Source organism: Rhamphochromis longiceps, linkage group LG3, assembly GCF_057381845.1.
Source record: "Rhamphochromis longiceps isolate RC_006_pf linkage group LG3, R_longiceps_female_GT1.1, whole genome shotgun sequence".
Classification (NCBI taxonomy): Eukaryota; Metazoa; Chordata; class Actinopteri; order Cichliformes; family Cichlidae; genus Rhamphochromis; species Rhamphochromis longiceps.
The window spans coordinates 11,567,865-11,583,033 of record NC_140559.1 but is presented as its reverse complement, the minus strand read 5'-3'; the positions used below and the strand labels follow the sequence as shown (position 1 = coordinate 11,583,033).

The window sequence follows — 15,169 nt, the reverse complement described above, 5'->3', positions numbered from 1 at the left end:
TTGGACAGAAACATTGTGATTTTTGTCTTTTAAGCAAATATAGCAGTCTGTGACATCACTGATGAATCCATCCGTTGTGTTTGAGCCTGTTATCACTACACAAACGTTTGTTTAGTCTTTCCCGAGAAATAAAGTCAAAAACATGGCAGTCAGACATCCCAAGCTGGGTAAAGGGCACTGTTGGTGGCTACACTTACTGTAACGCCCAGTGATTTTAGAGAATATCAGTAGTTACACACTACAGTGGGATATCCCAGCACTGGTGTTAAGACAAACATGGACACATACAGAATAGAAATAATATTTTGTAACAGCCGAATTAAACTCTGAGCTGATTTAGAAACATCACCTCGGAGCACTGTATGTTACTGTAATGTTTTACACTGAACAACAAGCTTTACTGTTGTCTATAGTTTAGTGTTCAGTGCTGAAAGCAGGATTGGGATTTTGTAAATGTGTAAGTGATAGACTTTGTGGAGATCAGAGTACATGAGTGCATTTCAAACACGTGGCTGTTATGTGGGTGGGGACGATCAGCCGATATTTAGCCGAAGCTGACACTGAGAACGATCACAACCAGTCATGGACCGTCTCTGGATCCTGAGCTGCACTCTGTGTGTCCTCCTGAGCTGGATACGTGTGGATCAAGCGGTGGCTGAACCGTGAGTTTGTCTTCAGCGTGTTTTTGTCTGTGTGAGTTGTTCACTGCAGTAACTGCTGTATGTGTGATGCTGTATGCAGCCAGTACCTGGTGGCCATTCCTGCAGTTATTGAAGCTGGAGCTGAGGCCAAATTCTGTGCAACTCTCCGACAGCCCAGTGGGACTCTGGTCATGACTGTCACTTTGATGTCCCGAGAGAAGAACACAACCTTATTCACGCATACGTCAAATGAGGCCTTTCAAACCTGTGTTCAGTTTGAGGTTGGCAACCAGCACTTTCACACACAAAGTGTGTGTTAGTTGTTATCGTAAGCATTATAGGCTTTAATGACTATCTAAATATCCCACTGTCTCAGGCTCCTTTGGTACAAAAGGAGGTGCAACATTTTCAGGTGGAGGTACGAGGAGACACATTTTACTCCAAACAAGTCAGAAAAGTGATGATCCGAGCGTCTGATCCCGTCACATTCATCCAAACAGACAAACCCATCTACCTCCCTGGACAAAAAGGTAACAATGTGCTGTTATGTTATATAAGACATGTAGTTCATTCAAATTCCAACATCATGAGCCAGCTGCTCCACCATCTCCAATTTGTGTAACAAGTTTTATGGTCCAAAATTTGGACACACATGCAATGATTGATGTGAAAGTTGTGCTTCATTTAGCAAATGCTTTTCAAGATATTTAATACGGTCCATCGACCGAAATATTTGTTCGCACTTTGAAATCTGAGTCCATCTTTGAATATAACTATTTTAAAAATTCACAGTAATGCAAAATAAAACATGCAGAATACTCAGAGTGCATGACTCCCCCCAAAGGGCAAAGTCCATATTATATCACTCAGACATGATTTATTGTTTGTACCATCTGTCCCCGATTAGAGTCAAATTCATTTTATGTGAAAGTTTAATGGTTTTATCCTTAATAGTTTTATTGTTCACAATTAAATTATGTTCAAACATGGAATTTAAAGCACCAAAGTGGAGGGCCACGGGTGCCAAAATGTATGAAACACATAATTAGACAATAAATGAAATGTCTTGTTAATTAAAATATAAATTAGTGATACCAATTCAATTTAAATAAATTATATATATATATATATATATATATATTAGGGGTGCAACACTACCTGTATCGATATTGAACCGTTCGATACAGTGCTTTCGGTTCGGTACGCATATGTATCGAACAATACAAAATTTCAATTTATTTTATCAACTTTTCTTCTGAGGACGCTGTCTGTGTTGAGAGCTCAGTGGATCTGCGCTCGACAGTGCAGCCTAGGTGGAGTAGTCGAACGCGGTAGGTCGTTAACAGAGATTTGCCGTGTTGTGGCTTTAACGTCATTTCAGATTAACGCTGACAGCACTAGTGGGAACACAACGAATATGACTGCACATTTACGCCGACATCATCCTAGTGCAAAGACAAGTGGAAGCAGACAAAAACAACAAGCACGCATGCTACAAACTTTACCCGAGTCATTTAGACATCTTGGCATACAGCTTGATGTCATCCATGTACAGGAGGTGGCTGACAACTGCTCCATTCCGTAGTCGGTATCCGTAGCCAGTCTTGTTAATGATCTCACTGAGGGGGTTCAGGCCTATGCAGAACAGCAGTGGGGACAGAGCATCTCCTTGGTAGATCCCGCACTTGATGGTGACTTGTGCTTTGGGCTTGGAGTTGGCCTCAAGTGTTGTACGCCATATCCCCATTGAGTTCCTGATGAAGGCTCTTAGGGTCCTGTTGATCTTGTACAATTCTAAGCATTCCAGTATCCAGCTGTGGGGCATTGAGTCATAGGCCTTCTTGTAATCAATCCAGGCAGTGCACAGGTTGGTCAGTCTGGTCTTGCAGTCTCGGCTGACTGTTCTGTCTACCAGTAGCTGGTGTTTTGCGCCTCTGGTATTCTTGCCAATCCCTTTCTGTGCCCCACTCATGTATTGACCCATGTGCCTGTTCATCTTAGCCGATATGATGCCTGATAGGAGCTTCCATGTAGTACTGAGGCAGGTTATTGGTCGGTAGTTGGATGGGACCGGTCCCTTCTTGGGGTCCTTGGGGATCAAGACCGTTCGACCTTCGGTTAGCCATTCCGGGTGTCTCTCGTTAACTAGCAGCTGGTTCATTTGTGCTGCCAGACGCTCGTGGAGTGCAATCAGCTTCTTCAGCCAGTAGGCGTGAACCATGTCGGGCCCTGGTGCTGTCCAACTCTTCATACTGGAGACCCTTTCTTGGATATCTGCCACTGTGATGGTTACTGGACCCTGTTCAGGGAGGTCGCTATGGTCTGCCTTCAGATCCACTAGCCACTGAGCATTGCCGTTATGGGTTGCGTCCTTCTCCCATATGCTCTTCCAGTATTGCTCCGTCTCCAGCCTTGGTGGTGCTGTTCTCTTATTGTTCCCTTGCCACTGAGAGTACACCTTTGCTGGTTCTGTGGAGAACAGCTGGTTTATTCTCCTGCCTTCTATCTCTCTGGTGTACCTCCTCAAGTGGCTGGCCAAGGCTGTGAGTCTTTGCTTGGCAGTTTCCAAGGCCTCAGGTATGGACAGCTTGCTGTATTTCTTATGCACCTTCTTTGTCGCACCTTTCTGCAACTCCGTTAGTTGGCTAACCTCCCTCCGTGCTACTTTGATCTTGCCCTCTAGCCTCCTTCTCCATGGAGGGTACTGCCCCTTGTGGCTGTTCAACTTGTAGCCAAGCATCTTACTGATCGTATTGTAGATCAGCTTGTTAGTGTTGGTAATCATGGTTGTAGGTATCGTCCGTAGTGCTGCATTAACATCATCTAGCAGACCTTCTGGAGGTACTTCACGTAATCTTGGTAACCAAGGTTTCAAGCTTGGCCATGATCCTATTTTTTAGGTCAGTTCCTCTCGCACTCAACGATCCTTCTCCTATCGCACTTGGGGCTATGTACCCAATCTCGGGTGGGGGTGACCTGGTGTCCTGACTCCTCCTTGCCGTAGCATTTGTGTTGTACCTCGTCAATCTCTAGCTGTGAGAGCAGTCCCTTCTTTCGAATGTTGGAACACTGAGCTACTAGTTGTTTCGCCGTCATTGTGGATGTTGGGTATCGAAGAATCCATAGGTACCTCATTCTATTCGTGTAGCCCCTTCCACCAAGGTTACTTGCGTAGTAGCATTCCAACAACGCCCTGTTTTCGTCTCTTGCCCACCGATGCCTTCTTGTTCCAGTAGCCCACTTGTCATCAGGGTGCCCTGGTTCCTCAACACCTGACGCGGACCTTGTTGATCCAGGCGACGTCCGAGCCGGCATGCCTTCATATTTATCTGTCTCGCTCATGTCTGCGGTAGGCTCGCTTAGGATAGGGGGTCTAGCCTTAGGACCCTTACTGGATACAGACGCCCCAGGCAGGAATCGAACTTGCGATCCTCTGCTCCAAAGGCGTGTAATCTAAAAAAAAATCGTGTAATCTAAAAAAAAAAAAATATATATATATACACATATATATACACATATATATATATAAAACACCCAGCACGCCCCTGCGGGCGGTTTATCCTTTCAAGCTCGGGTCCTCTACCAGAGGCCTGGGAGCTTGAGGGTCCTGCGCAGTATCTTAGCTGTTCCCAGGACTGCGCTCTTCTGGACAGAGATCTCCGATGTTATTCCCGGGATCTGCTGGAGCCACTCGCCTAGCTTGGGAGTCACCGCACCTAGTGCTCCGATTACCACGGGGACCACCGTTACCTTCACCCTCCACATCCTCTCGAGCTCTTCTCTGAGCCCTTGGTATTTCTCCAGCTTCTCGTGTTCCTTCTTCCTGATATTGCTGTCATTCGGAACCGCTACATCGATCACTACGGCCGTCTTCTTCTGTTTGTCTACCACCACTATGTCCGGTTGGTTAGCCACCACCATTTTGTCCGTCTGTATCTGGAAGTCCCACAGGATCTTAGCTCGGTCATTCTCCACCACCCTTGGGGGCATCTCCCATTTTGACCTCGGGACTTCTAGGTTATACTCGGCACAGATGTTCCTGTACACTATGCCGGCCACTTGGTTATGGCGTTCCATGTATGCCTTGCCTGCTAGCATCTTGCACCCTGCTGTTATGTGCTGGATTGTCTCTGGGGCATCTTTACACAGCCTGCACCTGGGGTCTTGCCTGGTGTGATAGACCCCAGCCTCTATGGATCTTGTACTCAGAGCTTGTTCTTGTGCTGCCATGATTAGTGCCTCTGTGCTGTCTTTCAGTCCAGCTTTGTCCAGCCACTGGTAGGATTTCTGGATATCAGCCACCTCCTCTATCTGCCGGTGGTACATCCCGTGCAGGGGCCTGTCCTTCCATGATGGTTCCTCGTCTCCCTCCTCTTTCTTGGGTTTCTGCTGCCTGAGGTATTCACTGAGCACTCGGTCAGTTGGGGCCATCTTCCCAATGTATTCTTGGATGTTCCTTGTCTCATCCTGGACTGTGGTGCTGACACTCACCAGTCCCCGGCCCCCTTCCTTCCGCTTAGCGTACAGCCTCAGGGTGCTGGACTTGGGGTGAAACCCTCCATGCATGGTCAGGAGCTTTCTTGTCTTTATGTCAGTGGCTTCTATCTCCTCCTTTGGCCAGCCTATTACCCCAGCAGGGTACCTGATCACGGGCAGGGCGTATGTGTTGATGGCCCGGATCTTGTTCTTACCATTCAGCTGACTCCTCAGGACTTGCCTGACCCTCTGCAGGTACTTGGTGGTTGCAGCCTTTCTAGCGGCCTCTTCATGGTTCCCATTTGCCTGCGGGATCCCCAGGTACTTGTAACTGTCCTCTATGTCTGCAATGTTGCCTTCTGGTAGTTCAATCCCCTCAGTTCTGACTACCTTCCCTCTCTTTGTTACCATCCGACTACACTTCTCCAGTCCGAACGACATTCCAATGTCATTGCTGTATAGCCTGGTAGTGTGGATCAGTGAATCGATGTCTCGTTCACTCTTGGCATACAGCTTGATGTCATCCATGTACAGGAGGTGGCTGACAACTGCTCCGTTCCATAGTCGGTATCCGTAGCCAGTCTTGTTAATGATCTCACTGAGGGGGTTCAGGCCTATGCAGAACAGCAGTGGGGACAGAGCATCTCCTTGGTAGATCCCGCACTTGATGGTGACTTGTGCTATGGGCTTGGAGTTGGCCTCTAGTGTTGTACGCCACATCCCCATTGAGTTCCTGATGAAGGCTCTTAGGGTCCCATTGATCTTGTACAATTCTAGGCATTCCAGTATCCAGCTGTGGGGCATTGAGTCATAGGCCTTCTTGTAATCAATCCAGGCAGTGCACAGGTTGGTCAGTCTGGTCTTGCAGTCTCGGCTGATTGTTCTGTCTACCAGTAGCTGGTGTTTTGCACCTCTGGTATTCTTGCCAATTCCTTTCTGTGTCCCGCTCATGTATTGACCCATGTGCCTGTTCATCTTAGCCGATATGATGCCTGACAGGAGCTTCCATGTAGTACTGAGGCAGGTTATTGGTCGGTAGTTGGAGGGGACCGGTCCCTTCTTGGGGTCCTTGGGGATCAGGACCGTCCGACCTTCGGTTAGCCATTCCGGGTGTCTCTCGTTAACTAGCAGCTGGTTCATTTGTGCTGCCAGACGCTCGTGGAGTGCAGTCAGCTTCTTCAGCCAGTAGGCGTGAACCATGTCGGGCCCTGGTGCTGTCCAACTCTTCATACTGGAGACCCTTTCTTGGATATCTGCCACTGTGATGGTTACTGGACCCTGTTCAGGGAGGTCGCTGTGGTCTGCCCTCAGATCCACTAGCCACTGAGCATTGCCGTTATGGGTTGCATCCTTCTCCCATATGCTCTTCCAGTATTGCTCCGTCTCCAGCCTTGGTGGTGCTGTTCTCTTATTGTTCCCTTGCCACTGAGAGTACACCTTTGCTGGTTCTGTGGAGAACAGCTGGTTTATTCTCCTGCCTTCTATCTCTCTGGTGTACCTCCTCAAGCGGCTGGCCAAGGCTGTGAGTCTTTGCTTGGCAGTTTCCAAGGCCTCAGGTATGGACAGCTTGCTGTATTTCTTAGGCACCTTATTTGTCGCACCTTTCTGCAACTCTGTTAGTTGGCTAACCTCCCTCCGTGCTACTTTGATCTTGCCCTCTAGCCTCCTTCTCCATGGAGGGTACTGCCCCTTGTGGCTGTTCAACATGTAGCCAAGCATCTCACTGATCACTGCTGCCGTATTGTAGATCAGCTTGTTAGTGTCGGTAATCGTGGTTGTAGGTATTGCCCGTAGTGCTGCATTAACATCATCTAGCAGACCTTCTGAGGGTACTTCACGTAATCTTGGTAACCGGCTACGGGGGATCCAGGTTTCAAGCTTGGCCATGATCCTATTTTTCAGGTCAGTTCCTCTCGCACTCAATGATCCTTCTCCTATCGCACTTGGGGCTATGTACCCAATCTCGGGTGGGGGTGATGATATCTCCCCCCTGACCTGGCGTCCTGACTCCTCCTTGCCGTAGCATTTGTGTTGTACCTCGTCAATCTCTAGCTGTGAGAGCAGTCCCTTCTTTCGAATGTTGGAACACTGAGCTACTAGTTGTTTCGCCGTCATTGTGGATGTTGGGTATCGAAGAATCCATAGGTCCCTGTAACGGTGGACCCAAGAAATACCAGCCGGAGCGACTTTTGACAGTGCAGAACTTTTTATTAAGCTCGGGTTGTAGTGGACACATGTACTCCGCGCTCTCTTTCTCTGCTGTCACGTTCCTTCTCCGTCTGTCACTGCCAACACATAAAGAGACACAATCACTGTCAGATCCCAGCACACCTGTTCACCCCGCCCCTGCGCCGCCCCGGGAGCTCACTGCGTCACGCCTCCTCTGCAGCTGGCCAAGGACCACACCCACGCCACAGTCCCTCATCCTATTCATGTAGCCCCTTCCGCCGGGGTTACTTGCGTAGTAGCATTCCAACAACGCCCTGTTTTCGTCCCTTGCCCACCGATGCCTTCTTGTTCCAGTAGCCCACTTTTCGTCAGGGTGCCCTGGTTCCTCAACACCTGACGCGGACCTTGTTGATCCGGGCGACGTCCGAGCCGGCATGCCTTCATATTTATCTGTCTCGCTCATGTCTGCGGTAGGCTTGCTTAGCATAGGGGGTCTAGCCTTAGGACCCTTACTGGATACAGACGCACCAGGCAGGAATCGAACTTGCGATCCTCTGTTCCAAAGGCGTGTAGTTTAACCACTACGCTATCCAGCTGCTATATATATATATATATATATATATGTATGTACATACATACATATACTGTTTATATGTATGTATGTATGTATGTATATACATTAATTAAATATCAAATATCTCAAAAAGTTTCTTTTCATCTGGATGTTTTCAGTGGGGAAACCCTGAACCAGTGACTTTGTTTTGTTCCAGCCAGGGTGCGATACCAGAGCTCTGCTTTGCACTTCTTCCATGTAGTGAACGGCAGATTGTTCCTTCAGTGGGCTGGTTTCAGTCATTATACAAATGTACTGTTTATAAGATTGGGGAAACTTGCAGTCAGCTGAGATTGAAGAAGTCACCTGGATCAATTTCTCCACTGAAAACGTCCAGATGAACAGAATCAACTTTTGGAGATTTACTTACCTGGATAATTGAGCGTACACCAACACACATTTAGGTTTTTATTTCTGATTTCCAGTTTCCAGCACATATTTAATGATCTTTTTATATATTCAATTCATTTTTTCTCATTTTGATTATTTACAAGGATAGTTAATTATTTCATTGTCCAATTATTGGTTTTCAATTTAATTAATTATTTTGTGTTCATTAATCAGTTTTATCTGTCACCCATCAAACTCAGGGACACAGACAATTTAATGCTTTGGCCGGGTGTCTGTTTATTTAGTGTGCCCTGCTTAATGCACACAGCCATTCGGACCTGATGGAGCTACACCACAAGAAATATTTTAAAATACTTGCCGTGTCACCAAATATGATTTTGTTATTTTTATGTAGTGCAACCTTCAAGCATTTGGTCGGTCTGTCCACATAACCACCAATTCATATCAGTCCCTTATCTGAGATCTGTATTGACTTGCTGTGTAGGGTAAAAATCAGATGTTGTGTTTGTTGATAAGCTGCAGTGACAGATCACGATGCACTGCAGCACAGCAACCATGAAATATTTAATTGAAAATTGAAACTCAAAATACATAATTTAATTAATAATAAAATTGTTTAGATATTTAATTAATTATTTCCATTTTAATTAGTAATGTAATTAAGTGTTTATTTTGTTAATTTTAGCAGTCATGGCCCCAACCCTAATGGACCTTTGTTTTAAAGTATAAGGAGAGAAACAGAGACACAATCTCTTTAAAATTTTTCTCACAGTGAATTTCAGAGTCGTTGCGATGGATAATAAGATGCGACCGGCCAATCAGCTGGTGAGTTTTTGAACAGTGTTATTAATGATGCTGTTTAGAATTGAGATGCAGTGATTTACACAACAATTTCTTAACTCCACCTGTCTTTGGTTCTTTCTTTCAGTATGATGTCATTGAACTTCAGGTAAGAGAATATCTCCAGAAAAGGTTTTTTTACTTCTGCTGTAAATGCATCAACACAATGCTGAACACATGGAGTCAGACTTGATTGTTCCCTGCTCACTGCTTATGTACACACTGCTTCTGCAGTATTACTCCAGGTCACTGACAGTTTCAAAACTGGACAAATTGGGTTGCATATATACAGAGGTGGGTCGAGTATCCAAAAATGTTATTCAAGTAAGAGTAGCATTACTTTAAAATATTATTAAGTAAAAGTGAAAAGTAGTGTTCAAAAAAATACACCAGAGAGATTGCTGCCAGCGCTCGTAGGGTCAGGTGCAGCTGCCATTCCAGCCAGTCTTTAAGCCTGTATAATGATATTGACAACAAAGAGTTGTACTGGTCTTACAGCCAACAGGAAAATGTCCAGAATGCCAGATTCCCAGTCAAGTCCTGCTGTCACCACAACTTTGCACTGCCAGTAAAGTTAGAAAGCTAGCTCCCTGTGACTCATAGCTGACAATGGCCTTACCAGCTTATTATTCCTTTCATTGGTATTATAGAAAATGAACAAATAAACAAATGTTCAAAAGAATTATTGTGTTTTTACACCTGCCTTTTCATTGGCATTGTTGTCATTTTAGAGGCAAGGGAAACGATATATATATATATATAAAAAAAACACCCAGCACGCCCCTGCGGGCGGTTTATCCTTCAAGCTCGGGTCCTCTACCAGAGGCCTGGGAGCTTGAGGGTCCTGCGCAGTATCTTAGCTGTTCCCAGGACTGCGCTCTTCTGGACAGAGATCTCCGATGTTATTCCCGGGATCTGCTGGAGCCACTCGCCTAGCTTGGGAGTCACCGCACCTAGTGCTCCGATTACCACGGGGACCACCATTACCTTCACCCTCCACATCCTCTCGACCTCTTCTCTGAGCCCTTGGTATTTCTCCAGCTTCTCGTGTTCCTTCTTCCTGATATTGCTGTCATTCGGAACCGCTACATCGATCACTACGGCCGTCTTCTTCTGTTTGTCTACCACCACTATGTCCGGTTGGTTAGCCACCACCATTTTGTCCGTCTGTATCTGGAAGTCCCACAGGATCTTAGCTCGGTCATTCTCCACCACCCTTGGGGGCATCTCCCATTTTGACCACGGGACTTCCAGGTTATACTCGGCACAGATGTTCCTGTACACTATGCCGGCCACTTGGTTATGGCGTTCCATGTATGCCTTGCCTGCTAGCATCTTGCACCCTGCTGTTATGTGCTGGATTGTCTCTGGGGCATCTTTACACAGCCTGTACCTGGGGTCTTGCCTGGTGTGATAGACCCCAGCCTCTATGGATCTTGTACTCAGAGCTTGTTCTTGTGCTGCCATGATTAGTGCCTCTGTGCTGTCTTTCAGTCCAGCTTTGTCCAGCCACTGGTAGGATTTCTGGATATCAGCCACCTCCTCTATCTGCCGGTGGTATATACCGTGCAGGGGCCTGTCCTTCCATGATGGTTCCTCGTCTCCCTCCTCTTTCTTGGGTTTCTGCTGCCTGAGGTATTCACTGAGGACTCGGTCAGTTGGGGCCATCTTCCCAATGTATTCTTGGATGTTCGTTGTCTCATCCTGGACTGTGGTGCTGACACTCACCAGTCCCCGGCCCCCTTCCTTCCGCTTAGCGTACAGCCTCAGGGTGCTGGACTTGGGGTGAAACCCTCCATGCATGGTAAGGAGCTTTCTTGTCTTTATGTCAGTGGCTTCTATCTCCTCCTTTGGCCAGCCTATTACCCCAGCAGGGTACCTGATCACGGGCAGGGCGTACGTGTTGATGGCCCGGATCTTGTTCTTACCATTCAGCTGACTCCTCAGGACTTGCCTGACCCTCTGCAGGTACTTGGTGGTTGCAGCCTTTCTAGCGGCCTCTTCATGGTTCCCATTTGCCTGCGGGATCCCCAGGTACTTGTAACTGTCCTCTATGTCTGCAATGTTGCCTTCTGGTAGTTCAATCCCCTCAGTTCTGACTACCTTCCCTCTCTTTGTTACCATCCGACTACACTTCTCCAGTCCGAACGACATTCCAATGTCATTGCTGTATAGCCTGGTAGTGTGGATCAGTGAATCGATGTCTCGTTCACTCTTGGCATACAGCTTGATGTCATCCATGTACAGGAGGTGGCTGACAACTGCTCCGTTCCGTAGTCGGTATCCGTAGCCAGTCTTGTTAATGATCTCACTGAGGGGGTTCAGGCCTATGCAGAACAGCAGTGGGGAGAGAGCATCTCCTTGGTAGATCCCGCACTTGATGGTGACTTGTGCTATGGGCTTGGAGTTGGCCTCTAGTGTTGTACGCCACATCCCCATTGAGTTCCTGATGAAGGCTCTTAGGGTCCCATTGATCTTGTACAATTCTAGGCATTCCAGTATCCAGCTTTGGGGCATTGAGTCATAGGCCTTCTTGTAATCAATCCAGGCAGTGCACAGGTTGGTCAGTCTGGTCTTGCAGTCTCGGCTGACTGTTCTGTCTACCAGTAGCTGGTGTTTTGCGCCTCTGGTATTCTTGCCAATTCCTTTCTGTGTCCCACTCATGTATTGACCCATGTGCCTGTTCATCTTAGCCGATATGATGCCTGACAGGAGCTTCCATGTAGTACTGAGGCAGGTTATTGGTCGGTAGTTGGATGGGACCGGTCCCTTCTTGGGGTCCTTGGGGATCAGGACCGTCCGACCTTCGGTTAGCCATTCCGGGTGTCTCTCGTTAACTAGCAGCTGGTTCATTTGTGCTGCCAGACGCTCGTGGAGTGCAGTCAGCTTCTTCAGCCAGTAGGCGTGAACCATGTCGGGCCCTGGTGCTGTCCAACTCTTCATACTGGAGACCCTTTCTTGGATATCTGCCACTGTGATGGTTACTGGACCCTGTTCAGGGAGGTCGCTGTGGTCTGCCCTCAGATCCACTAGCCACTGAGCATTGCCGTTATGGGTTGCGTCCTTCTCCCATATGCTCTTCCAGTATTGCTCCGTCTCCAGCCTTGGTGGTGCTGTTCTCTTATTGTTCCCTTGCCACTGAGAGTACACCTTTGCTGGTTCTGTGGAGAACAGGTGGTTTATTCTCCTGCCTTCTATCTCTCTAGTGTACCTCCTCAAGCGGGTGGCCAAGGCTGTGAGTCTTTGCTTGGCAGTTTCCAAGGCCTCAGGTATGGACAGTTTGCTGTATTTCTTATGCACCTTCTTTGTCGCACCTTTCTGCAACTCCGTTAGTTGGCTAACCTCCCTCCGTGCTACTTTGATCTTGCCCTCTAGCCTCCTTCTCCATGGAGGGTACTGCCCCTTGTGGCTGTTCAACTTGTAGCCAAGCATCTCACTGATCACTGCTGCCGTATTGTAGATCAGCTTGTTAGTGTTGGTAATCGTGGTTGTAGGTATTGTCCGTAATGCTGCATTAACATCATCCAGCAGACCTTCTGAGTGTACTTCACGTAATCTTGGTAACTGGCTACGGGGATCCAGGTTTCAAGCTATACCTCGTCAATCTCTAGCTGTGAGAGCAGTCCTTTCTTTCGAATGTTGGAACACTGAGCTACTACTATGTGTAGTAGCTGTCACTGTCACTTGATTTAACAGGATCCTCACAGTAACAGGATTGGACAGTGGCTAAATGAAACATCCAATAGCAGAATACTGCAGCTTTCTTACTCCTTGGACGCTGAGGCCCCTGAGGGACCGTACCAGATCATTGTGTCAGTGGGTGAGAGGAAAATATCTCACAACTTCAAAGTGGAGAAATATGGTAAGTCAGTCTTATTTATTCTTAAATTCTTTGTTGTAATGGAGTGCAAATGCTGACATTCATATTTCCCCCAGTTTTACCCAAATTTGATGTGACAGTAAATATATCTGAAGAAGTGAGTATTGGGCAGGAAGACATTGAAGCTAAAGTGTGTGCAAAGTAAGGAAAAGTTCTTTCAGGACAAATTATGTGTTGTAAAATCTGGAGTTTGGAGAGCAAATGACTCATAATGTTTACTTATTTTTCTTAAAACAGGTACACGTATGGACAGCCTGTACCAGGACGTGTTACAGTCAATGTATGCAGACCTATTAATTTGTATAGAGGTTTTGGTATATCGTCGCACGATTACGATCTTTTGGCCCTATTGCAGATGGGTGGCTCCTGCCACACAGAGACAAAGCAGGTACAGTTATGGCTTCATTTCTCTTTTATTCCCTGATACTTTGGGTACATTCAGGCCACTGCATTAGCATTACGGCACACGGGTTGCCTGCTGTACTCAGTTAAGCTGGCGCCGTGTGTCCTCTTTACTTTTTTTCACTACAGTTTCATTGTCTCATATGTCACATACTGGGTTATGTGCCTTCATTGAGCCGTGAGCTAAGGCAAGTGGTGTGTTTCATTATGTCTGACACACAAGAGAATACAATTTCAGACTGTTACACTGACACAAGCAGAATGAATAGCTACAGGGTTTACTGAAACATGCAAACACAAATAGAAATACAGCCTGAAGTCTCTCAGGCAAGCTTCCATGAGTTCAAACCCCATTGTTAGATTCAAAGAAGGACATGGGAATAAAGGATGTGCTTTTGCAACAGGCTGCTCAACAATGTGATACAAGTTCAAACTGGTTGTCTGCTAAGTTGTCTGTTATGTGTAGAAACAATAATCCCTTGAGGCAGGTGTCCTTGTTGTGCTTGGATGGTTCATAGGTCAACATAAAGTACCTGATGCAAATAAAGGAATGAAAGAAAAAAAGCTTTCTCTAGAAATGATCAGGTATGGGGACTGAACTGGAAATGAATGTAAAAGCAGCCAAAGTCTAAACAAAAACTGCTCAAGCAGGAAGAAATTAACAAAGTTTGGCTCTTTGGAAGCCAACAAACAAAAAAAAGGGTGGTTGGGTGAAGATTTTTTTCACAGTACTGTATAACATATATATGGTAGTACTGAGATTTTGAGGATGTAAATGAGATGCTGCTGGGAAATTTAAACGATACAGTGGTTTTGTGAGGTGATACCATCATACTGCTATACAGGCCCAGCTCGACAGGATGTTTGGGATGTTGTGGAGGATACAGCGTCTGTTTTTTCCAAAAAGAATTTCAGATTTCGATTCATCTGAGCACAGAGCAGTGTTTGTCATTTTAAATGAGCTTTTGCCCAGAAAAGAATGCAGCGTTTCCAGTTCGCATTCACATTTGACTTTTGAACTTTGTGCGCAGATATTGATTTGTGGAAGTGCTCCTGAGGCCATGCAGTGATCTGAGTGGCAGAATGATGACAGTTTTTCATGCATTGCTGCCCAAGGACCTGGAGACTGCATCTGATAGTGGATTTCAGCCTTATCCTTTGCATGTTTTGATGACATTGTGCGCTGCAGATGATGAGATATTCCCCGTCTTGATAATTTTACATTAATGAAATTATTCTGTCATTGTTCTACAATTTGTAGACACAGTCTGTTGCAGATTTGTAAACCTCCGCCCGTCTGTATTTGTGAGAAACTCTGTCTCTCTATGATGATCTTTTTATACACGTTTATCTGAATGATCTGTTGCCAGGTAACATAATCAGTTGCAAAATGTTCCTTCAGCTGTTTATGTTTAGTACAACTGACCCCTCCAGACTTTTGTCCCCCCACCCTGCATTTTTAAACCATATTGCTTTCATCAAATTCTAAATGAGCTCAAGTCTTCCATGACTCCTCTCTAGTTTGAACATTTAATATATTTTATAGATTCGATTGTGAATGAGATTTGATTCTAATTTTGGTTTATTCTTGTATCAGTGATTTTCTTTCTTTATTGCTCTTTCCAGGCAGACAAGACTGGCTGTGCAACTTTTTCCTTCAACATGTCAATTTTTACTAAAATGGACCAAAAGGTGCTTCAAGATGTTCTGGATATCAGGGCCAAAGTGGAAGAAGAGGGAACAGGCAAGTTGTGTTATTCCTTTAAAATGACACATCAATGTATGTTTAACCAAAAA

The 15,169-nt window shown here is 46.1% G+C and overlaps 1 protein-coding gene across 1 annotated transcript in view; it reads left to right on the top strand.

The window, feature by feature from the left end:
* Positions 1-508: 508 nt before the first annotated feature.
* LOC146672912 (alpha-2-macroglobulin-like) overlaps positions 509-15,169 on the top strand; it is a 41,521-nt gene continuing 26,860 nt past the window's right edge. The window contains exons 1-9 of the mRNA XM_085401365.1: positions 509-662; positions 742-922; positions 1,018-1,171; positions 9,023-9,075; positions 9,179-9,199; positions 12,787-12,952; positions 13,027-13,111; positions 13,208-13,358; positions 14,999-15,116. Coding sequence (XP_085257491.1) covers positions 583-662; positions 742-922; positions 1,018-1,171; positions 9,023-9,075; positions 9,179-9,199; positions 12,787-12,952; positions 13,027-13,111; positions 13,208-13,358; positions 14,999-15,116 — 1,009 coding nt within the window. The 5' untranslated portion in view covers positions 509-582. The remainder of the gene's footprint in view (positions 663-741; positions 923-1,017; positions 1,172-9,022; positions 9,076-9,178; positions 9,200-12,786; positions 12,953-13,026; positions 13,112-13,207; positions 13,359-14,998; positions 15,117-15,169) is intronic.